The 26,842-nt window shown below is 36.0% G+C and overlaps 1 protein-coding gene across 1 annotated transcript in view; it reads right to left on the reverse strand.

Moving 5' to 3' along the window:
* The window catches only part of GALNTL6 (polypeptide N-acetylgalactosaminyltransferase like 6), a 489,200-nt gene that overhangs the window by 351,252 nt on the left and 111,106 nt on the right, over positions 1-26,842 (reverse strand). The window contains exon 2 of the mRNA XM_072862275.1: positions 349-357. Within this exon, the coding sequence (XP_072718376.1) occupies positions 349-357 (9 nt within the window). The remainder of the gene's footprint in view (positions 1-348; positions 358-26,842) is intronic.

Below are 26,842 nucleotides of genomic sequence, written 5' to 3' on the forward strand. Positions count from 1 at the left end.
ATATGTAGAAAAGAAAAAACAAAACCAAAAACCCAACCCCAAAACAACAAACCAAAGAAGAAAAAGAACCCAACAAAAGTCACCACCCAAGAAGTTCTGACAGAGTTCAGGAGAATTTCTGCTTGAGTCAGTGGGCAAACAGCAAAGGTACTGATCCAGCAGCTTCTAATGCTTACTGCTAATGCTCTGCGTGCAGAGTTGTAATAGAATTGCTTTACTAACGACCTCCATTATAGTCTTCATAGATTTTTAGGAACAAATAGGCTCCCACTGCATTAAAGTGAAGTAATCTACTTTTCAGTCCGATATGGGTGGGTGGCTTTTAAGAGTAATAATGTAACTAAAAACTTCTTGCTCCTAAAAGAGCACCGTGGAATCCACAAGCTGGGATTCAGAGCCATTTTTATCTACAGCTTCCCTAATAAGAGACGACAAATAGCACTCATCTATTTTTGGAAGGTTAAACTTTTGACCATGCTAATGACTGCTTTTCAAGGGCTTATTCTCTTTTACTCTGTGAGGGGAGTGTTATAGGCACATTTTCATGCATCCAGGCCCTGATAAAAATCCCTTTGCTTCAAATAGGGATCTGTGTTCTGTTGTCAAGTTACTTTAAAGTAGATTTTACGTTATAAAGAAACATAGACAAATATTCCCAATTACTGTGTGTATCTCTGCTTTCAAAAATAATTAAGCAACTCTCTTGTTCAGTACACTCCAAATCACAAAGGCTAAGAGACTGTTGTTCTCAATGATTTGACCCTATCATTAATAGATTAATTGTCCTGGAATAAAAGATAGAGAGAAGAAAGAATTTGTTTCTGAGCAAGCACATTGTATAGTAAATATAGAAAACCTTTCCTAGTTTAAGAACATCCTAAGAGGCTGATGAGGAATTTAAAAGAAAGTGTATTTTAGTGTGTAAATTATTTTACTATTACTTGTATTACAAGTAAAGCCCAACTTATGAAACCTTCAGTTTGGATGCCATGTTTGGAACTCCAAATCCTTATAAAAAATAACCAAGCAATTCTGCTGATAGGTAAGTTCTTTACAAATTTGTGAAGTAGTTGACTGACAAAAGCATTAAGAATAAAGCTTTTTCTTGATGTCTTTCATTATTTAAATTCTGTAATATTTCATATAATTAAACAACCACATCTTCAGGATTGCATTTCTTCACTATGAGAACATACATAAGATTTTTGATGCTATAAGCATTTTCACAGATGTACGTGGCAATAAAGAGCTTAACTGTTCTTCTATTCATGTCACGATTAATGTGATTTTTGATGAACAGAGACACCACTAAAAGGCTTGAAAATTCCTACACATCCTACTCACCGTAGATTTTATATGAATCTTTGATTTGCATTATATGGTACATATGATCTAATCATGCAGCTTGGAAGTTGTAAACATAAAAACAAACCACAAGGTGTAGGGATTTCATTATAAGGACCTTACTTCCAATATTGGGCACTCACTGACATCAAGTCACTGAATAGGCATCAATACCTTTGGAGATCAGCACACTCAGTTAGACAAGTAAATAGCAATTAGGATCGCTATGGAAGGTAACTATTAATAAACTATTAAAACAAAAAAATCCTGTAAGCATGAGATGAGATTTCCTGGAAGGGAAAATATAAGAAACTATGTGTGAAGTGTGTGGGGTGGAAATCAGCCTATAGATAGCCTATATAATAACTTTTCTTATATACTTGTTTAGCACTTATTCAGTATTCATATTTTTAAAGTAAATAACTATAAATGGAAAATAATCACATATGGTGCAGAAGATAAACCTTTAATATATATATTAAGCACAATCATCTTAAGGAAAGCAGAGAACTTGTATGAAATTATTATAAGAAATAATTAAAAGTATGACACAATTTAAAGAAATCGGACAGGACACTGAAAGGCATTTCATAACAGTGAGGTTAATTAAATCATAATATAGTTTTCCAAAGGAAGTGATTATATTTTATTAAAATACCAAGGGAGGAAAGGAAGGAAAACGTGGTAGTGTATACCTACATAGCAGTCTTCCTCTGCTTGGGCTTCTAGGCTACATCTATACAGACTTCTGCGGAGAGACAGAAACTAACTGCCCAGGCTCACAGAACTGAGCTTTTCCAGATCTTCTACTAGCTAACAGCTAGCGAGCATTCAGTCCATGGGACCAGTCTAGACTGAACCCCTCTGGAACGTAATATAAAATAGACATTGAGTCCTCAGCAGCAGCTATTCTGCTATCAACGCTATTTGTTGATGTAAACTTAGCCACCGATGGCCACCCATCAAAGGCAAACCTAAAAAATGGCATACATCAGCTTGCATTCTGCACTGTGCAAACACAACCAAAGAGTTTCCAGTTATTCTCAGGAGCAAACTCATTTGCATCAGCCTAAACTATTGACAGAGTCAGCTCACGCCAATCTGCAAAAGGTTATGTGGATTTTCTGCCAGTAGGGTTTGAGCTATTGACTTTAAAGGCTGCTGGAGCTGCAGAAGTCAGCCGGCTGCGGTGGTCTTTCCCAGTTACACTGCCTCATCCCCAGACAGACTTCCCTGGCTGTGATGCTGCGGCACGACACGGTGCTTCAAAGAGACAGTGAACCTAAAGCAGACACAGCCTCAAAGCGGTTCAGTCACTCCAGTGCAGTGCTCAAGACTGACTGGCAAGCTCAGCTAGCCTCCACATTTCTATCTTCTGCAATTTATGGAAACCTTCCATGACAGCTGTGAACACATTCCCACTGCAAAGCAGTAGTACAGCACTTGAAATAAGAAGCTTACTTAAGTTTTATTTTAAACTCAGCATTCATAACAATAAACTTTACCAGAATATAAAGAACAGAATACCCTGAAAAAACAAGATTTTCTCATCGTTCCGATATGCTCACCAGCTGCCTATCTTTCACGCTACTTTACTATATTCACATCTATTTTAAAGCAGTTTGGAGGGACTCCAAAGAGCTACCAGATGCTGTTTGCTGTTCCCCAAAGAGAACCACAGATTATATCATAATAACAGACTGCAAATCAGAATTAAAAGTGATACATCATAAATCCCTTTTTAGGGTTCCATTCTGTGGTTTGAGGTTTCTAAATATGATTTTGTATTTTTTTAATATCTGCTTATATTTTCTTTTGTTTTCCACAGCTGGTTTCTTTGGCTACAATTCATGCTGCCCAAACTGCAGACGGAATATTCTTCCCCACAGTGACCTTTGCGGCACTGCTTGCCGAGAGCATACTTAATTTAGATTTCCAATACTGGCACGGAGAAGTGTGCAAGGCTGCTTGCATTCACATTAGTGGAAGGTGCCAATAAGCACACAGGAGATGTGACATTAGACACATCCAGGCCTAGCACAAGTCAAAATGAAGATAATTAATCTCAGTCCCACCCCAAAAGAGACACTTTTTATAGAGAGTAATGAACATTTCCATCTGATCTACAGGCAGTAGTGTTTTGAGTAGGATAAATTTCTGTATTCTGACCACAACAGTAGAAAATCCTAGGCAGTGTGAGATCCATCCACGGATCTACTAACACCACAAAGTAACACTTGGTAATATTTTAGTGGAAATATTTTTCCATTTATAATATATTTTCTCATCAACAGAGAATTAAAACAGAAATATACTAAAAACTTTCCAAATTCCTGTCTACTAGGAGTCTTTTCCCAAATGACACAGAGGACCAGACTCCTTGAGTGCTGAGATGATCTCTTTACAGTATTCACATTACCTAAACCGGTCTCTTCTCTCAAAATGTATTTCTCCTCAGTATGCTTCCTATGTAAGTATACAGAAACACTGAAGTCACATTCACTACCACTCTATCCACCAAAAGCATCACACAGTGCTTTTGAAGCCGACATATCCGAAAAGCATCCAGAACAACCTATGAAGCTACTGGGTCATTTTGCCTCTCCTCTGAATTGACAGAAATAACATTCCTCATCCCAAAATGATAATTTCTTATTTCAAAATTTCAAGAAGAGATCTCTTTTGCTTTTTGAATTGTGACACACTGCTCTCCTGAAAATATGATACAGGTAGTTAACGCCACTTTATCATTTCTGGTCTTATTCAGTATCTCTGTTCACAGAAGAGAAGGTACATAATTAGCAAATAGCACGACTTCTGCACCTCGCACATCAGGAGGGCTGTGATGTTATGCTCCTGCCACCATTTCGCACACCAGCTTCTGTATGGCTGATGTGATAATAACACACTTTCAATTCACCAACAGTAATAGGAGCACTGAATTCTTTGTGCAGTACATCCACAAATGAAACAAAGGAAAACTATGAATGTATTAAGATTAGTGAAGCCTCATGTTTAACTTAAATGTCATGTAATTTTTTTTTTTTTAATGTTAATACTGGAAGACAATACTTCACAATAGCTGTTCTGCCACCCACAGAGTAAATGCAGATAAATCGGACAAGTACCGAACTTTTTATAAACCAGCCCATTAAGTACTCAAGGAACTCTCGCGCACTTACGTTACAGCTTTCTTTCCTCTTTCTTTGCATCAGAGAACACATGGAAGACTTACATTTTAATTTACCTGCTAAATGCAAAGCTGACACAAAAATAAAAATGAAAAGTAAAGCACAAAAATTCTTTGAAATCACTAGTGCCATAATCCATTCCTTTTCCTGCAACTGCTAAAGCTGTACACCATGCCTCTTCTTGTTTTTTCTCCTCCTCCCCAGCCTTTCTAATAAAATTTCTAGTTTTGAATCAATTCAAGACGACCATTCCAAAATTGCTTTCCTTTATTATTCTATTATATTACTATTTTACTGCTATTTTCTACTGCATTATACCCTATCGCCTGTGTTATGTGTCCACCATGCTCTGTATAAAAACTTGTTGGCCTTCATATTCCAAGTTTTCCAAGACATCAAATCTGGCTTCACCCAAGTCTCCGATTAACTCTTGCTGTGAAATCTCCCCGAAAGTTAACTTTTAGTGCTAGTGTTTCACAATACCTTTATATCTTGTTTGGGGGAGACAGGATTGTGGGGCTTGGGGTGGGTTTGGGGTTTGGTTTTTTTTGGGGGGTGGTGGAGGTGTGGCTCTTCCATGCTATTACTGTCATATTACACTTCACCATCATATGCTGCGTTAGAGCAGATTTGCCCCTTCACCACAAATATTTCCAGCATGCTCATTGAAAAAAAAAAAAAAAGAAAAATAACATTACTATCAAGAGATTTGAAAGTTTAGTTTGCCAATTCAAGTGAAACATACAGATTTCTCTCACATCCATTAACCTATCTGTCATTTCCAAACTATTAGGATGTGTTTCTTCCAAAATGTTACATTTTATGATTTGAAGTAATGATTCATAAGTAGTTAAATGTGCCTTTTGCATAAGTGCATCATGTATTTTTGAAAAACAGTGAGTCAGATCTGGGCTTAAGACAGAGGAGTAATAGTAATATAATACTAATATATAAATGGATTAGAGATAGGGTGACATACTTGCTCTTTATAAAAATTAATGTAAACTGATATTCGCTATCTGAAATCTCTACAGTATGCTAGAAAAATCACGGCACAAATCCTTTGTGCTTTATCACAAACACAATAATATTGTGACAGGAAAAGTCTATGGCAGATCTCTAGCAAAAATAACCCATTAGCTCCTTCTGGTTGGTTACTTTTTTCAGCCTTTTCCTTCAAATATGTTACTATGGCTGCTAGTTGTCATGACATTATTTATGAGGCATATGTCTTTTGTTAAGCACTGTTCTTTTTATCGATTTTTTTGACAGGTTTTATTTACTGCCAGATAATATACTAGAACATTTTACTGGCATTGGTCACGTTAGGACTGTAAATTAGAGCATCTTGGTAGGGAACTGGAGCTTACTAACTCAAATTATAACCGCTAGAGAATAGGAAAGTTGTGATATTTGATTAATTAGGAAAATAAAACTTTCTGTATTACAAAACATAGCTGACTGTTTGTGACAAGACATGCCAAAATAATCATGTCAAAATGATCCATCTGCATCAAGAAGAGTATCTCCTCATAAAACAATGAAAGATAGCACTAAATACATCATTATTAGATCATTTTTTGTCTCATTGCTCCGAATACTTCAACTTTAAGCTCATTAATTAGCAGGACATTAAGAAGTTATATTAGCCTATAGATATAAAAAAGGGAAATGTTATTTAATCTTTTCTGCTTTGTTTAATTACCTACACTGAGAAGCAGAGCAGAACCCAGGTGGAGTACTGTGTTAGCTGCTAACATGCAGCTGTACGCAATTATCTTGTGCCATCTGAAAATACTGCTCTACCAGCTTGAGTAGCTCTGCTCTGTTGTGTAACGCAAACCTAAACAAACGTTATTCAACAAGCTTCTAATTTTTCAGAGAATGAATAGGACATGCTATTAACACATTAAACATCTGTTAGAAATCTCTACATCAAATCAACATACCAATAATTCCTCACTGGAGGTTTTATCAAATTACTTCACTGATACATAACTGTGATATCATATGAATATGAACAGCAATAGCAGTGAACACACACAAATTAACACGCAAGGTCTAGTAAAGATAGTGTAATCCACATAGAAATCTGTGCAACCGTGACATCACCAATCATCTGGGCTAGCTCGATTAAGGGTAGGACAGGTACACCTAACTAATCTGCGTGTCATACATTCTGACTGCAGTACAGACATACCCACAGCAGTCAGGAAAACCTAGGTTATACCTTAAATGTTTTCATAAAGCTATCCCCCTCCCTCCCCCCACTCACAAAAAAAAAAAAAAGAAAACCTCATAAAATAGGTAGACTTTTCTAGTATGGTATTATTATTCCATTTATTTTTTCCCTTTTTTTTAATTTTTTGAGCCAGGTGGATACAATTAAGCCAGAATTAATTAGATGGCAGAATTGAAGGGATAATAAAATCCCTCCACAGTTCTAATGCAATTACTCCAATTTAGGAAACAGTCTAAGCAGAAGGTTGAGCTAGCTCACATTCAGTCTACTTCAGGAGGTCCTCAAGGCCATAAACTGTCTCAATCTCAAGACACTTATTCCAGCTTTTGGAAGCTCAGTACTGCTCAAGAGCTTTTCCTAGCCTGGAAACTGAACTCACTTCAGAGGTTTGCTTGATGAGCTCATGCACTTGTGTGTGTGTATATATATGTTCAGCAAACAAACAACTCCCAAGCAGAAAATGACCTATGATTACAACATCAATTTAAAGACTTTCAGAAAATATTTAATTTCAATTAATGTAACCATCATGCAATTTAAAGGCAATGCAGTAAAATCCCCACACCAGCACTACAGCTTCAGCTAGTTACAAGGCAATAGCTGCAAAACTCCCAAGCCGAGTTCTCCGGCTGAAACTCAGCAGTTGCTATTTACGGGGTCTCAGGAAAGACACTTACCTTCACGAAGGTAATATTTATGACCATGTTGTTACCTCTGCATCTCTTGCAGAGACCGTCTTTGAAAGACCATTCAGGGGGGATGGACTACCTATCAGGCTTTATAAGATACCGCATCGTAGTAACACCCAGGAATCCATAAACTGATGTTCTTTCAAACAGAACAAAGAGAGTTCTTCATTCTTTCAAACAAAGAGAGTTCTTTCAAACAGCCTCTTTCAATCTACTTCTGGTCTTCCCCCATGCATTTAGCCCAACACCTATGCAAAGCTCTCTTATGATTTCTTGATGTGAGACCTGTTTTAATATCTTACATTTTGGTAAGTGTCATTTTAAGCCTTTTTTTGCTGCTCCTCAACAGAAAGTCTGGAACTACAGAAATAAGAGACCAAAGTGGGCCATTTAGCCTAAAATTACAGAATCTCCCAAATTGCCAAAACTAGGTCAACATTTCATACACATTCTTATTTCCTTTTTGGATACCTGCCTTTGCATGCTGATAAACAATTAGTAATTATTAACCAAGCTCCTGGCTTATTCAAAGGAGAGCAATAAACTTCTCCAGAGGACAATTCAGACCCTTAAATTAGGCTTCTGCTTAAGAATTACTCTCTGGAGAAGCCATGTTCTCTCATATACTTTGAGGAGATCCTAGGGAGATTAGGCAGGTAATTTAGCCTGCTAAATTAGATACTAACAGTCATGCCATATTGACATCTTCTCCTAAGTTTGAATATAGTGCAGCTCCACTTACATATATCAAATGTGCGTTTGTTGTGTTGCTCATCTGCATTTAAACTGTTCTCCAAGGCAAATAAAGTTGTACACACTTTACCTTTACATGGACATCTTGTTAAACATAAAGATTATCATTAATATCTCTTACAGTATTGGTACTTTTTAAATGGCTCATAGCTCCATAATAATCTCATATACCATGTTTGGTGACATGCTAACGATTCAAGTTTTCTTAGGACTGAAAAAAAGATAAAGAACTGAATAAATGTTCTTATTTAATACTCATTCGACTGATTCACAGCTTGTGAGGTTAGCTACAGAATTAAAGACAGGTAAGGCTATTCTCCAAAAATGAAAAAATACAAGTTTCTTAAAGAAAAAATTTTCATAGCTCTTGATCAAAATATCTGAATCTATAGATGATCTGTGATGTCATATAACAACCCGAACGTCATTTACCTAACCTCAAAGGGGTAGAGGAAAGCGAAAGAAAGAGAGTGAACAATTGAGTGAGAAAGAAACCACTTGAACAGCCAAAGGCACAAAAACAATTAGCAAAAAAGAGTTGTATAATTAGACCCAAAATATTTCTTATCCACTGCTCATGGCTTCCTGGTAAACTACAAATCCATAAGTTATTCATAAAAATATTTTTTTATCATAAAACTTACTTCATAAGAGATGTGACTCCAGGACTACACTTTCCCTGTCCCCAACAAGAACAGGGCCCTGTGGCAATAAGCTGAAGTCACTTCCTAAGGCCTCACTCCTGCAATGTCAAAAATCATGAGAGGAGCACAGGTGCAATTACCTCAGAAAATGAGGCTGCCTCTTTATCCTTGGCCATCTCTATCCCTGCTGCAGCTGTATCATTATTTCTAAAATGGTATGTCAGTTTTTCAATTTACATCCTGATCTTGGCCATAAAAATGTTTCAAAGCCAATCTAAGGATGCATATGATTTATTGCCCTACTGTAATGTAAGTCACATTAAATTAAGTAGTAATATAATTCATTACTTTCTCAATACTAAATACTCCTTCATATATTATTCTATTGGAAATAACAGGAATAATTGAATCCTTGACATAAACTCCATGAGAAACATGAATAGGGAGACTCTGCATCTACATTCCTTACACTTAGCAAACTATGGACAGACAGAGATCTACTTTTATGATATTTACTTTCTGTGTTGTATAGTGTGTGAGACATCATATAACCATCAAAAGAGATAGTTATTCCTTTCTGGTTATTCCAATTAGAATTTGAGATGGTTCCCTTCTCAAATTCTAAAAGAGGGGAAAAAAAAAATCAATAAAATGGTCAGTTAGAAACCAATTATGCATTGATAATGCAATAGAACAATGTTTTATATTTTTATTCAGAAAATAAACTAAATATTCTGAAGTTTTTCAGCAGCTTACCATTTCTTCTCCAAGTTCATACTTCATGTTGCAATACCATTACTGTCAATTAATGGTCCAAGAAAAAAAATATCTAACACAACAAAAATACAGAAATGGGGTCCTCTGCATACCACCTCATGGAGTTTCACAATACAATGGATCTGTTATTGGCGTAATCTTATGCCATATTCAGTTTTCTATGCCTCAAGCACTAGCTTGCTATTTAGCTGATGTCAACTGGGATATATTGGGTTCTTCCCAATTGCTTAACAACTATTGCAGAAACTCTACATTTGTCTTGGAAAGGCTGAGAAAAAGATCAAGACTTGAATGGGTGTACTTGTATAGCACTTCCTCCACAATTCACACCTAGTGAGGATACTATAGCTGCAGAAGTTAAATAGCCTTGTGATTATGTTAAGGGACTTCCACTTCCTCCATAAGAAGTTAAACAACTCTTTCTGTTTCTACTGTATTCACAACTGAAATATGCCACTGATTACTAGCAAGAGAGCCCAAATGATACTCTTGAACAGACTCAAGAGCTCTCTTACACCGAACTGAAGAACAAATCGAGTAATATGAAACAGGTGGCAACACTGCCATGCATCTAATCCAGCTCAAATTCAGAGTGCAGCTGAAGAGAAGAGCACACAGAAGGTAACGCTGATTCAATGTCAAGTGTCAAAGGAGAGTGGAGGCAGGAGCTCTGATTTCAACATTCAGCCCACAAAATTACTGCTGCTTGGAACATCTCTGCATGTGATGTGCTGCTGACACCCTCATGCTAGTTAGACTGGCTACTTCACGATGTCAACATCTTCACTGGTTCCTTTCCCCTCTGAAGTAAGCGTTTCTATTAATAGGAAGGTTTTGAAAGGCATTATAAGAGAGAAAAACTTTTGCAAGTCCATACTCCATACTCTAGTCTTACTAAGACCCTAAGAACTGTTTGCATAACCAAAACCAGCCACAGAAACTAACAACTATTGCTACAGTTATGGTAATATACTATAGCCCTGAACACAAGTGTCACACAACCACAGAAGGCGGCAATCCCTGAATTTCAAAAATAGTACAAAAGAACATCTGAAAAATGCACAGCATTAATACAAAGGTGATAAAAAGCAAGATTATGTCTTAACCAGTGCTCTCTCAAATAGGGAGTAGGTGGGGTAAGCAAGTGTAAGGTAAAATCACAACTTTTTCAAGAATTAGGAGGAGAAAACATACTCTAAACTTCATTTGTAGTCAAAGATACAAAGTGGTTAACATGTTGACTAAAGAGATAATATTACTGAATAAATATGACAATCGTTTGACTGAGACTTTATCAAGATACACTTGGAGAGGAAAAGCTCTAAGGGACAAATATAAACCACAGAAAATACTGACTAGGGAACAGCACTGCAGGAAAAGATATGAGGAATAAAATATAATATCCTGAACATGAACGGAATTACAAAATTAGCACTATATGCTAGAGATTGTACATAGAGAGGCTGTACAGACAGCTCTAGTGGGGCAATTATTTCTCTTTCTGATGTATTGATACAGCTAAACACAGAATACTGTAAATATGCTGCTAATCTGTATAGGCAGAATAGTGATAGCAAGAATGCAGAACAGTAAAAAGGTATTCTGTAATGCAAGAGCAATGAGTGTGATAAAAATTAGAAGGCATGCTGCATAAAGAAACAGGTAGGAGAAATGAGTTAATATACACTAGAGGAAAAAATACTATTGAAAGAGTATAGTAACTCTTTATTTATAAAAATACATAATGAGAGCTAATGAAAACAATGAAAAGGTATATAAGTAGTTACTGTCAGAACATGAAGAAATGGCCCTCGAAGTATGAAAACAAAAATAAGCCTAAACAAATGCAAGCATATTTAGTGAGGCTAATTGGGTGGTTTTGCTGAAAGGCAGGCAACAGGGTCACCATCCTGGAAAGTGTTCACAAAAGAACTGGAGAGAGGCAGAGAGGGAGTTTAATGAGTATTCTGTAGAAAGTCATAAATAACTTCGAAGCTGTTGGAATGGAGTCATTGAACCAGGCTCTCCTTCCAACCCCATCACCCACAAACACAAGTATTGAATTATGAAGGATGCAAGTATTAAGAAAAAAAGAGCTCTCCAAAGAGACGTGAAGTTGTCAGAAATTTAGGGGAAAACAATATGTGGAAAAGAACAAACGACAGTGTATTATGCAGGGTCAGTCCTGGTTCTACTGAGTATGGTAATATGACAAAATGACAGGCAGTACATGAAGAAAAGAGCACAGTAACATTAATCGTGAAACTGTTCTCATTAACATGAAATAAAGTACCAAGTTCTATCCAGAAATAAATGTAAATACGCATGTCAATTCTTTTAATTGAATTATAATAATATTCTCAGCCAAATGTCTGTGCCTATTTAAAGCAAATGAGGCATTGATTAGGAGGTGAGCCAGACTCTGGGTCTGGCCTTAATTAATTTTCTGACACCGGTCATCTTTTGACCAAGAATTTCAAGGTCAAAGTTCAATCCAGGAGGCAGGTGACTGAAATAGAAAAGAGATGTCTAAATATCCTTGAGGATCTAGTCCCTCCTCTAGCTCTTTTTGCTCCAACTTAAAACTTAAGAATGAGGAAAATGGTGCCATGGAGCCATAGTCACTTCGTGCGGGGTACTTAAAAGTTCTTGGGGAAGAGATACTATTTTCATATTCATGGCTTTTGGCTTGTTACTTTTTAACCAATACAGAGGTTCAGATATCACATGGGAAGTTCCATGCAGCCTGTGGCATAGTGCTTGATTTCATAGAAACACGAAATTGAAGAACTCTAATCTGATAAACAAGAAATTACAAACTCTATCAAGAACTTTAAGCTGTGTAAGAGTGATAAAAAAGAACGTAAAGACCACCTATAAAATGAAAAAAACACTACATTTTCTTGTACTGGCCAAGACAAAGGAACTGTAACAAGATGAACAAACTCCCCATAGTTTAAGCAACCTAAACACAACTAATAAAACAAAACTTCTAAAAATTTACTAATATTGAAAAACTGCTGTGGCTTTCAAAGCAATGTTCTAGCTAAACAAAAATTAGGGGGTTTCTTAGTGTTACATTTACCAATGGTCACAAACTTACATCTTAAATTCCCTATACGTCAGTTCACCAACCAAGACAAGTATTTTTGCAGTGGATTTATAAGGGAGAAGTACAAGGGAAGGGAGTAGTTTGTTTGTTTGTTTGGTTTTTTAGTCTAACTTGATGTCAACAACACTAAATCTTGCCATCACTTTTCAAGGAATCTTGAAAGGGTACCAAGGGCATGAAAGAATTTATCATATTGATGATCTCAGCATCTTTGGGTTCTGCACAAACCAAATAAAAATTAATGTCTCCTTAAATCTGCTGTGACTCAGTTATGTGTATAACTGGAAAATATTCTTTTCCAAACTAACCAAATTTATCTTCCTCTGTTTCACTTTTATAAGTGTTTAAATGCTGATACTATGACAAAGAATGATAGCTTATAATCTATGCTAAAAAGTGAATAAATTTAATAAAACTTAACTGACTGGGCAGTGACTAAGTTTAAGAATTACATGTGAGATATTGAATACAGCTGAATTCATGCATTTCTTTAGTATATCAAAGTCATTCACATATAATTCATTCTGAACGCGACATTTGCACAAACCCATCAGATAACTGAATTCACAAACCAGAAATGAAAAAAAGTATCAGTTTTATAAAAAGCCATATTGATGATCTTAGAAATGAAGAAGTAATTATCTGCCTCTCTTTTTTCCATCACAGATATGGCTAAGAAATATAACTTCCTGAAACAAAAAAAAAATTAATTTGTATTTTCTTTATATTTGAAATACTATTTCAAATGAACATTTTCTGTCTTTGTGGATCGCAAGCTTTGTCTGTTCCTCTCATTAGGCTAAAAACAAACATTCAGGAGTGGGGACAGGAAAATGCCTAAAATTCCTTTCCCTCTCTTCCACTTTACTCCAGCTCCTTCCTGCAAGCATACAAAATAGTAAAGCATTTCAACAGTAGTACAAGAGCTGCCATAACCAGAATTATTATCACTTTGGAGAACTATTCGCAAAAGACGATTTATATTAGAGTAGTGGGACAACAGTTAGCAGAAATTATAGCTCTAATACAGTTTGTACTGTATGTTGACTTGCTTGCCCCAATGCCTGTTCAAAAGTAAAGACAGACACAGAAGAAATGCTGGCTCTTTATTTCCAAAGATAAACTAAAAGTTGCACAGAAATATGGAAACAGAACAGAATAGATTAGAATAGAAAGAATAGTTTTTCCTGTGTGCAACAGATAATTTTTGAAAGAAATTAGGCCCTCTTCAGTTTGAGACGATTCCTCTGTATGCAGCTTTTTTGAGTAGTGGATATGCCAATGATCTGCTGAATGGCTCCATCTAATCATTACAGAGTGTGAGATTTTAAATTATTTAGAGAGATTTTAAAGAGAGACAATAGTTTCTGATTTGCCGAAGCACAGAAAGTAAGAAAGAAAAGCAATTGTAATAATTACTTTTTTACAATAAAGAATATAAACTTCATTTTGGATTCCCTTTCTTTCTCCTTCTTTTCAAAGATTATTTTTTGAAAGGGAATTATATAAAGCATGAGTACTAGAAATTTTAAATGGAGATTTTCTGCCTCCTTGTTCCAACACGACCAGCATTCAAAACAATGAAAGATGAAAACTTGCTCAAAAGCTGCATGTCTTATCTTTGGTTCTGGGAAAGTGAATGAAAGTACAGCAGGGGATACCAAAGACATGATTAATATATTGGCCTTAACTCCTAGCAATGAATGTGGGTAGAGAGCACTATTTCTTACATTCTGTATTTATAATACACGTGAATATTTTAGTCTTCGTAGCGTCAGATGTCAGTGCCTCCACTCGACACTCACTTAGTGAAGTGTAAAGTACTACATCAAAATGTCGGAAAGTCTTTAATGTGGGGTTGAGAGATGAATTGTCCTCTTTCTTCCTCAGACTTCTAAATCTTATGGTCAAGCAAATAGCTCAGCTGTCAGACATGCCCAGGAAATAGTAACAGAGCAGAGCATAAATTCCAGCTCTGTTTTAACTTAAAAAAAAAAAAAAAAAAAGAGTAAAATAAAAAAGTGAAGGCCATCAATGGCAATTATTTACAACAGTACTGACAAATGTTGTAGGTACGTAAATTTCTAAACTATCATGCAATGTGGTAAGTAAATAAAGCATATCAGTTTCTGAATTCAAAAGATGATACTCTTCTAATACATCGGTTTGTTCTGATCAGCAACAAGCACACATATTTTTTCCGCTTGATGCTTTAACCAGTCTGCTTATCTTTTTTCTTCTATTAAGAAACATCATCTTTATTAACTCCTTTGTACTAATTACACCATATTAATACAATATAACCTAATTCAAAGTAATACATTAAATAATTTGTGCAATTTAAAGTATTTCTAAATTGGTTTAGACCTTCTAGTATTTAATGTCTGGAACATGTTCAAAAGGAGTTGCTATTGATGTCATTAGCAATGAAGCATCTAGCGCTCTAGGGGATCTGCATCTAAATTTCCTAAGCTTAATTATAAGTCATAGAATCATAGAATGGTTTGGCTTGGAAGGGACCTTTACAGGTCATCTAGTCCAACCCCCCTGCAAGAGCAGGGACATCTTCAACGAGATCAGGTTGCTCAGAGCCCCATCCAACCTGACCTGGAATGTTGCCAGGGATGGGGCATCTACCACCTCTCTGGGCAGCCTGTTCCAGTGTCTCACCACCTTCATCGTAAAAGAATTATTCTTTCTATCTAGTCTAAATCTACCCTCTTTTAGTTTAAAACCATTACCCCTTGTCCTATTGCAACAGGCCCTGCTAAAAAGTTTGTCCCTATCTTTCTTACAGGCCCCCTTTAAGTACTGAAAGGCTGCAATAAGGTGTCCCCGGAGCCTTCTCTTCTCTAGGCTGAATAACCCCAACTCCCTCAGTCTTTCTTCATAGGAGAGACGTTCCATGCCCCTGATCATTTTTGTGGCCCTCCTCTGGAGCTGCTCCAACAGGTCCATGTCTCTCCTGTGCTGAGGGCTCCAGAGCTGGACGCAGCACTGCAGGTGGGGTCTCACCAGCGCAGAGCAGAGGGGCAGAATCACCTCCCTCGACCTGCTGGCCACGCTTCTTTTGATGCAGCCCAGGATACAGTCGGCTTTCTGGGCTTCAGAAGAAAACTAAGTCTTCAAAAGAAAACTAAGTTATGAGTGATAATTTTCTCTTTTAGAATTGGCAAGTGTTCAAATTCAGACTAAGGATAGAGCATAAGGACATTTCAGTTTGGAAGTTCAATCAAGAATAAACTTGGAATGAGCTTTTCTTCTTCCGATAACAGAAAAGGTACCTTATAGGTACGTTTGCTAGGTGAGCAGGACTCACAGGGGACCTGGCTGCATTTCAGAGCTTTGACAATTCCTTACCCTGGAGCCAATATAGAATCATACGTACAGACCCCAAAAGAAGGTAACGCTCAAGAGAAAACATAATGCAAGCCCCACTTGGGGCTTTAAAAGCAGGAAGAATGTCCTTCCTTGTTTTCAGTCATGAAAAACACATGAAGGTTAGAATATGAAGGATTAACATGTTTTAAATGTAGTACTCCCCTGAATGTAATGACTTGAGAATGTTGTAAAAAGCATGTAGTAAGAAATGAATACAAGGGAATACTCCTTAGCACTAATTATCTTCTAATTTTTAGAATATAACTATAGGAAAAAAGATTATAGTACCTATAACTACATATTTTGTACCCAGAACAAATTTAAACCCAACACTGCTCCAAAACTTTTCCATTATTTTCATTAATCTTTTCATATTCATTTCATACTTACACTCATCATAGTGAACAAGCTGTGAGCTATGTAGCTGTGAGTAGTGTACACTTCAGACATCAGAAAACTCAGGGGTTTTTCTCTGTTGAACTAATAATTTAAAAATGTCCAGACAGTTTTTCAGTATTTTCACATGTTGCGCAGGGCAGCACGGCTCCAATCAAAAATTCAGTAGATAATGAAGGCTCTTATGAATGTTTAACCTGAATGTTTAATCTCTAGAGGAGTTGCTTAAAAATTACCCTGCATAAAAGAAGCAACTTTGTGTGCTACTATTTGCAGGATAAAACTTCTGAAATGAAAATCTGAAGTCTGAGCTTCCTGCTCTTTACTGTCTGCAGAATTCACAGACATAGCTCATTGCTGCTCTGCATTAATTGTTTTCCAAGAGGTTGCTTAAAAAACAAGAGCTTGTAATCCTGGCAGAAAAACAAGAGGCTCAGGAGGGTCTTAGCAACAGTCCAGGAGTTTACTGTTACATATAGAATGCTAATATATAAAATACAGATTGTATCTCCATTTCCAGCTGACAGCAGTGGGTTATGCAGCAGCTGGAGGGCAGGATCAGAGCTCTCCCTTCCAGCAGCAAAGAGGATGAAAGAAGATGACTTCCTGTCATCTTAATTCTCTTGGATTTTGCTTTTTACCTTCAACATATTCAGAAATATACTCTTGAGAAAAACACATGGGGCTGAATTTCATTGATACGGAGCTCTATGACAGTATTTATTGCATCATCATTACCTTAGGCCACAGCCAGCTCACCTGTAGCAGCATGCCCCAATGGTAAGATTTCCCTACCATACAGCACAGGGAGCAGTAAGGGCAAAGAGCAAAAGAGCAAAAAAGGAAACCACCACCAGTACGTCTGGGGAGATTGAACTGGGAAGTACTCCCAGAACTGGAACTCAGACCAGGCTGGGAGTCTGAAACCCCAAATTTCAGTCTGCCAGTGAGCTGGTATTTAATTCCACTGAATATCCCATGCTGACCACGCACACAGGCTCTAAACGCATAATAACATAATATATTGGCTTAGTTAACAAGCCTGGAAAACCTCACGGGAGAATTTTTTGACACAGACAATTGTGCCTTTGAGGAGGCTGGTACAGCGCTGCGGGCCTTAAAACTGCCTGTGGCCTTTGTGTATTTTGATACTGATACGTAGCGATGTTGTAATTATCCCCCACATTGTAGTATTAGTTAACGTAGGTAATGATAATGAAAGTCAATCTTTAAAAAATGCAATGAAGATAAAAGATACGGCAATCCTTTGAAATATCACAATCTCTAGCAAGGGTTATGCCCATTTGCAAGACCTCATGCAACTGAAAATACAACAGGTGAGGAAGCAGAAGCTTTGACACTCTTAACTTGAAAAGTGTAGTTTAGATGTCACAGTTTATAATGTTCACACAAAATATAGACATCAACTGGTTAAAAGCAGCTGGACAGGCCACAGGTAGTTGTCAATGAGAACAAATAATTGTGTATTATGATATTTTTATTTTCAAATACTAAGGGTACCTCAAAAATCTTTTGAAACTACTGAAGAGATTTACTTGATTCTCATTTAAGGTTCATGAGTAAAGTTTTACATAAACGAAAAGAATTATCTGGGACCTCAATGTTTCTTCTAAACCAATCCAATATATACCATTCCATTTAAAAAAACCAAAAACTGAAAAAGAGGAGAATCATTATCTGTTAGTATTCTTTTTCTCTGTGTCCTTCCAATCTACTACATTTTAAATTAGTATCACATTTGACTTTTTAAAATCTAATTCATAGTAGGCAGTGCACAATTTTAAATGGAATTACGAGGGATCACTCCCTCAGTGTCAATGGGACAATTTTGTCATAGGCTCTTATATCAAGGAAAAACTCTTGGCTAGCCTCTATCCCTCTATTCAAACAAACAAACACTTAAAATTACTGCATTCTGTTCTGTTCATTTATTTTAACATATTATATGTAGTGTGGAGTTTTAGAGTTCCAGATAAAGTAATTCTCTTATATTCTTCAGAGCTTTATGCTTGAGAAAGGCAGAATTGTTTGACAGGCTTCATAAACTCCTGGCTTTGAAACAACCAAGTGTTTTACATACAGCTACGGTACTAACGGTAGATTAACATTTGTTTTTATATGCAATTATACTACTACTGCATCCCATATACACACCAAAAACTCAGCACAGGTGTCAATAAATAATATTTCTGTAGGCAGATATAAAAGACACTCATGGTGCACATCAGCTGTCAGCAGTAATGTGATGCTGTCACAATTGTGCTGCTCTTTTTCACGCTGTGCTCCCTCCTAATGTCTCTGCTAAACCTAATTGAAAGTGTCCTGATTCAATTTAATCTGGGTTGCCCTCTATCAGTAACTTTACTGCCCCGCTCAGACTCTCTATTGATCTAAAGGCCTAGACACACATCTGATTTTATACCAGGAGATAAGCTGTAGTGCTGGTTTGGGAGATCATGTGTTCCAGTCCTGACTAGAATAAACTGTTTGTGAGATGGCAGAGGGATATTTTCTACAGCTCCATAAAGAGCTGGATTTGGGGTTTTCCAAATTCTTAGCAATTTGGAAAAATTGGACATGTGGATTGATAAGGAGCAAAGTCTTTCACACGTGCAAACTGGATGTGTCTAATCCCGAATGCCTTCTTGATTTAGATGAGCAGTGATGCTAAGGCATGTGCAAATAGAGATAATTACAGAGCAAAAGTTAGACACACACTTTTCCATTCCATGTAAAGCTGAAGGGAGGTGAATCACTTCAATAAAATTTAAATCTAACTGTTCAAATAAATCCTAATAAAATTAAAATCTAACTGTTCAAAATGCCTTCATTTTCTGAAAATATATTATTAATTTTAACAAAAAGAAGGGTAATACTGTATAGAACTTCCTTTACCAAGGAATTTACAAATTAATGAAAATATCATTTCCTTTTTGGTTATAAAACCATTGGGCTAAAATCTACAAATGAAAAAAAATTCTATCAATTTATTCTTATGAAATCAACATATATATTTTTATGTAATTCATTCAACAATTCATTCTGCATCTCAGCTACTTTCCTAACCAGTGTTTTGAGATTTGGAGTTTCTTTTCCAGGTTACAGTGTAAGAAAAAAAGCTAAATAAAATTCCACTAATACGTCTTTTTGACACATTTGTTATTTAGCCAGTGCTGTGCAGCTTCCTATTGCTGATATAATAACTGTTTACTGTATTTCAATTTTAATGAATTTTTTAGGCCAGCATAATTGTTTAATATCTTTCTACACTACATATCCATTGCAAGAGAAGACCACAGACATGTCTGCTTAAACAGACAAGTTTAAATTAATTGAAAGCAAAGTCCAACAATAAAAAAACCTCTAGATTCAAGTGCAGCTGTCTCAGTGAACTTTTTTACCAGCAAATCAATAGAGAGCTGCAGGGGACACAGCAATTGAAGAACAGCAGTTGATGGGTCAGTCAATTAAGTAGCAACAGTGAGCAGAAGAGGAAGAAGGCAGGTACCCTTTCCATGCTTAAGCTCAGTGTAATGATCTTGAGAAGCACCGTCCCTAGTAAGGTTCTTACAATCATACAAAAACTGTGACTCGCTTCCCCCCTCAAAAGTTCCCAGCGTACACTTACTATTGGAAACCTTAAAATGATGGCCTGTCTTCTACCACTTTGGAAAAACAACAGGTCCAGACAAAGACTGAGACACCAAAATATTGGAGACGAATTTAGTATGCACCTTAGTAAAGTCCTGACATTTAATAGCATATCTGATGAGCCAAAGAGAATATTAAAGTATTGACCTTTCCATTTAAATCTTCGGCATAAAGACAGGATCTGGCCTTTACGATAAATTTCTAAATTACACTCCTACTCCTAATTTCTTCCTTGCATATCCCTTTGTTTATTACTTAATTGTTTAACTTTTGCCCTGCTAACAAGTACAGCCACTTCATAATCATGAATAGTCTAGCTGAATTAATTGGAAATACAGAGATACAAACAGTTAAGTAGGTAGGTAGGTACAGTTGTTTTTGAGGATTTACTAGTATCCTTATTATTAAACTATCTACAATGTTAGGATACAACTTGAAAGAAAGAAATGAAGTCAGAAAGTACTAGAAACATTTTCAGACTGAAGGAATTAAAAAAATAGTCATGCAGGTCTGGCAAGAAAGAAGAGATGCTGTAAGGTAACGCCTTATTGGATTTTTTTTTCTATTTTCTACTTGCTGATTGCTATGAATTTAATTTGGTCACAGCTACATCAAAACTTTTCTGCTTGTAGGCAACAGGGAGTGTCCTTGCCACAGGGATGATACATCTTCTGTGGTAATGGGGACATCCCAAGAGTTTCAGGAAAATCTGAAATAGCTGGGAAAGACCAATGCAAGTTTTTGGGAACTCAGATTAGAAAAGAGGGAAAAACTGGCAGACTGTTTTGGATGACTGTGCCAGAGATCCACAGCAATCAGCGGGCACTGAAAAGCAATGAATAACGAAGGGTGAGCAGGGCCTGAAGAGGCTCTGAATGGAGGGAGGACATGGGAGGGTGGTGCAATGGGGACCAGAGATGGCTGAGGTGGAGAGAAGGACTGCAGAGCTGGTGAAATAAGTGCCAAGAGATGTGGCTCTGGGGAGTCCATCAAGTCTGAGGACCTCAATAAACGACTGAAATGGTATAGTACTTTACCAACTCACAGCACACATTAACCTGTACCATATCTTTCTAAAAAAAGAATAAGCATATATTTCAGAAGTGGGGAAATTACCATGTAAGTGAAGTATATTGTATACAAGATGATCACTATTATTTAAAACCCAAATTTAAAATTCAAAGTATTCTGTTGAGTGTTCAGCACAACCTTCTCAAACATCATAAATTGAAAACTCATTATTTTCATGCTATTCTGCTGAGTTTCTCAACACTAAATTCAACAGATTCCAGGCTAAAAAGGGTTGGCTTGGATTTACACCTTTGCCCCACTTCCCAAAGTCCATCTTCTCATCTTCAGTAACTTCAGAGCTCCTAACATGTTAGATACTTCCCGAGAACCCTTCCTGAAGCTGCCAAGGGATATAGAGAGAAAACATGCAAACTACAATTGTTTCTTCTGAATTTGCATTCTCACATCCACCTAGTTTTAACAATCTCATCATTATACAAAAGGTCAAAAACTGCCACTGGCGAAGACTGTACCTGATGACTTATCTCACCGTAGTGCTAGCACTCCATTTACTACCATGACTAATTATCTATCATTACTTGCCAATATTCCAATTAATACATTTAAACGAATGTCTTTTTCTTAATAATAGGGAAGATTAAAAGGACTTGCCTTATGGTATATGTTCCTAGTTTTTCACGTTACCTGGCATGTTTTATTGTATTGTTCTTACTAAAATGACTACCATATCATATTCTCACTTATATAAAAAAACGCCAGAATGACCCAAGAATACCTACACATGAATTTAACTGCCTGTCATTGAAAAAATAAAATCCCCTCCTTTCATGAGTTGTACTTCACTGGAACATGAGATAAAATTTAGGATTTGTTCAAAATACTATAATATCAAACGTGAGCATGTCTATGATGTGATATGAAGACAGACAGAAGCTTGATGGAAAATCACAGAGTTATGTGGGAAATGTACATTACATTACTGAAAATGCTACTGTTCTGAGAAACTGCTCTGAAAGTAGAGGTTTTTTGTGTTTTTGTTTTACAGCTAACTGGTGCAGCCTTTTTTTCCCCTCAATTCATGATTATTGTAGCTGATTCTAGACACACTGAAAGTACTTTATAGTTAATTGAAAATGAGCAAAAGTCCAGTGTATTTCACACTACTTTCATGTCTTTTTAGTGTATACATCACATCACAGCAGCAAGTGCAATCTTTCCTCCACTCACTTTCATGCTGTTTTCTGAACATGTAGTAAATACTACATGCTCTAAATGGAACCTGCCAGATTATAATTTAAAGTTCAAGAGTTTCCACTGAAGTCTGCTACTTCTTTTAACAAAATAACTTCTAATGTCATGAAAAATACCCACACTTTGCTAAACTTTATTTACAAGAGAAGTAAGTAAGATGAATTACATCAAGGACAACATGTGTGAACAGTATGCAGATTTTCTCATCATGTGTTATCCATAATTTAAATTTAACATCCTTTTTTGAGGAAGAAACAAATTCTTTCTGTTCTTTTATCAGAACCTCAAGGCCAGAAGTGAAATAATCTGTGGCTCAATCAATAAATACAATAAAGGATTTACTGACTGACATTTGGGGAAAGGTAGCTTTACTGATGTAATTGACAGGTTGATGGCAGATTTACTAGCTGTACAGGATTACAATAAATTTGACTTTAGCTCTGGGCAAATCATGTTAAAAAATACTGCCATGTCAAAGAATTTCTCAGAGATGTCCCTGTTGTATAATGGCATGTCACCCAAGAATGTTATATTCTCTAGTGACCTATTCCTCATCCAGATGATGAAAGAGTCTGATTAGTATTCATTATTTAAAAGTGCCATAGCACTGAAAAATGTCTTGATCATCTCACATCAAACAACAGTAACTACAGAATTCCAATTTTTTGGGGGGAAGTTTAATATATTACCTTGGAACATAGTATATTACTTATGTAACACAATGCTGTGTTATGTGAAAAAGGCAGGGAAATACTTGCCTACGTGGGATCCCAAGATAAATACAGTTACCTCAGTATCTCATAATCTCCTTGACCTCCCATCTCTGTATGGCAAAGATGATCTTGAATACTGCTACTACTGATTGACTAAATGCAAATTTTGATAATCATCAAATCTAAAAACTATTAAGGAAAAAAATCAGCTGATATAAATCACTTCAGTTTCAGTGAAAGCTATGGCTTTATTTCAGCTAATGCCAGGTGGAAGTTAATTCTCTGGTTTCTATCTAGAATATTAATAATCTGAAATGCCACTTCTACAAAGCTTATGCATATATAATTTTATGAGAACTCTTCTTGAAGTTAATGGAAGTTCATTTGAATTTATATACACACACACAACAGTGTTTAGAGGATCAGTATCTAAGTCCAGAAATAACAATTATTGATGAATGGAAACAGTAAGCCAGTATAGTAACATTTCATGGCTACCCTCATTGTTATTTGTCAATCTTTTGTTCATTTCTTAAGAAAAGCAATTACTTCTCTGCTCTCTCTCTCTCTCTCAAGGTTTAATTATCTGTGGCACTGACCACAATGAATACATTCAGTAAAAGTTCTCTTGTGGTAAAGTATATGTCTGCAACAAGTCAAATGTCTTTCTTCCAAAAGTCATTTTTACAGGGAATAAGCATAATTTAAAAAGCAAAACATTTCTAGAAGCTACAAAAACATGTATTAGAAACTTAGAGTAACTAAAATCCAAATAAATTATTGTGAAGTAACTCAGACAAGCCTGAATGTAAGGGCAGATGAATGACCACTGCCACAGATTTCACAGATGATACAATCAAAAGATCAGATGTTTTTGCAGATTTTGCAATTGAAGAGAAAGTTCAGGATTGATGCTCCATCATATCAAGTCTAAACCTTGTGTTCAGAATTCAAGATTTAATGCAGATGCCACACCTTTTCATTGAATACTAAGGAAATTAGGTATGTATTTCAAACAAGTGTTTAAGTGCTTCCCTGACTACAGATGGATTGAAGAAAATGTTTATTCCTTTTTTTGAAATGGGTCTTGCATGAAGTTAGCTCTACGGAGCTACTCTCTCAGCTATCTGACTACTCAGTGCAGCAAAATGCTTACTCATCAACAAAAGTATCTCCACTGCTGAGGATCTACCATCCCATAGCACTATTTACACAACAGCAAAAGACAAGAAATTATGAAGAACTCTCTACATAATGAATTTACCTTCAGATTTCAGGAACTAATGTGATATGCTGTACTACTACTGTTAGGATAGTACAACTGATTTCTGATGATGGAAATTTCACTGTGAATTTAGTGGGAAAAATATTTTTGGTCAAGAACTGGTAAGAATGTCTCATTTTGCAATTTGCCCGCAGTGTACAGCATCTGGAGTTTACACACAACATGATTTCACAGAACTCCTTAAGAACTCTACCACAAGTGATATGGGGACCAAATCAGGCACTGAATAAAATGCAGAGAAAAAACACCACAATACAGTCAGAGCTGGTGAAAAGGAATCAAAACCTGGCTTGAAAACAACTATAAAGTATATATATTTATTTCTTTTTAATGCATTTTTTATTTATTGTTGAGACCTAAATCTGAAAAAATCCCTCTGAGTTATAGTTTGGATACAGAGAAGAAACTCCATTGATGGCAACAGTTTGAAGTAGTTAGCTATTGCTTTGAGCTGGAAGCACAGTGGAACTCATGAAATTCTAGTGATATAGATCTAAATCCTGTTCATGTTTGAATCTAACATGTTAATTAAAATCAAATTAAATTGTAAAAAAAAAAGTCTTTTCAGTTTGCTTTAATTTTTGCTAGAACCAGAACTCAAATTGCAACAAAATCCGAATAGAATTCAAATATGGAGGTTTTCACTTCATCGAAAGGAAGTCAAGTTAAACTGACAAGAGACTGTACTCTTTCCCATCTGGCTGTATTGCTTTTTAGTAAAGCAGTATGTGAGACCCTACACTCTTGTCATTCTATCTATATACCCATGAAACTCAGGATCCTTTTAAAATATTGTGTGCCAGAACTATAGTGGAAACTTCCTGCCTGCTTTTTATACTGTCATTTACAAAATACATTACATTTGACTTAAAAGCATGTGATCATTTAATGTTTACCTTGAAGATGCTTAGCTTCTTAGCTTCCTACATTTTTATATCTAATTTATAACAAGGACCTTTGGTGTGGTCCAAACAATGCGCGTTCTTTAAAGCACATGCTCAAGTTCTGATCATCACCTCATTTTTAATGAATAGTGGATGAACTGGAAAGAGCTGCTATTATACATGCTTTTCAGGTTTTCGTACTGACAGTCTCTTTCTTATTCTTTAAAGTGTATGAGAAGTTATAAAAACCCTGAACTGCACGGGGCTTCATCCACAAGGATAATTCTTATATTCACTCTGTTTCCTCCTCTCAGAACAACACATTCTGACACTACCTTTGATTTTCCTTACAGACTAGTCCAATTACTTTCCGAAGCTTTTGTTAGCTTATCCCCTCCTGCTGTTAATAATTCAGTATGAACGTGATCCCCAACTGAACATTTGTTGTTTCAAAACACTCTGACTTCCTCTTCAATCTCCTCAAAAATCAGTTTCTTACACAAATACCTCAGCTGTCTGGAAAACGGCTGCCTGCAATTTAGTTTTAGATTTGTCTCTTTGATAACATAAATCAATATTCATGCTATTTTAATCATATTTACAATTTTAAGACATTAGTTTCAGAGCTGATCAGGATTTTATTTCCCCCTGGATTCTAGTATATTTTCCATTAAGGTACTATTCTAGTAATTTTAATCAATGAAAATGTATTTTAAATCAACATAGTCAAGTGTAATGGGGAAAGAATACTCTCACTCAAGAATTATATTTTCTGTAGAAGACAAATGTAGAGATATATGTTGCATCTTTGTGTATGTAGCTGAGTATGAAGAAGAAATCACAAGTCAGATTCCTTCTAATTAAGCCATTTTTCTAGCTGATAACTGTCAAAGCCATCCCAGAAACCCATGAATATTAAAGTGCTGTTCACTGGCACATTTGGCATTTTGAAGCTGGGCAAATAGAAGTCATGAAATATGAAAGGAGTGCCCCATGTCATTTTGTAGAAAATGTTGCCATTAAGATGATGTATGGGAAAATTCACACCTTCATCTTCTGGGAGTACTATACTATATTTTCTGTATTACTTTCCTTCAAAAGCATTACTAGTGGCTGACATTCTTCCTTCTTTGGCTGAAAGAAATTTATGAAACATATTATAGTCAAGATTTTAAATGCCTGTTAATATTGATATATATACTTATCTAAAACAAGTGCATATTTTTATTTATAATGAAATTCTCTGCTGAGAGAGCATTCTAATGCAGCTCTTTTTCACATCTTCTAACAGCAACACTAAGTCATTAGATTAGTTCTAAAAAAAATCTACAATTTTTTACAATTAAAATCCACCACAGAATACAACAATAGGAAGGGACTTTTTGACTTTAAAGTTCAAACTCAACTGTTTCTATGTTTCAGTTCTCCCATTTGTCATAAGCAAAATTCTCAGGAAATTTAAATTCTCATCACCCA

The sequence above is a fragment of the Ciconia boyciana genome, chromosome 5 (assembly GCF_034638445.1).
Source record: "Ciconia boyciana chromosome 5, ASM3463844v1, whole genome shotgun sequence".
In the NCBI taxonomy this organism is placed as follows: domain Eukaryota; kingdom Metazoa; phylum Chordata; class Aves; order Ciconiiformes; family Ciconiidae; genus Ciconia; species Ciconia boyciana.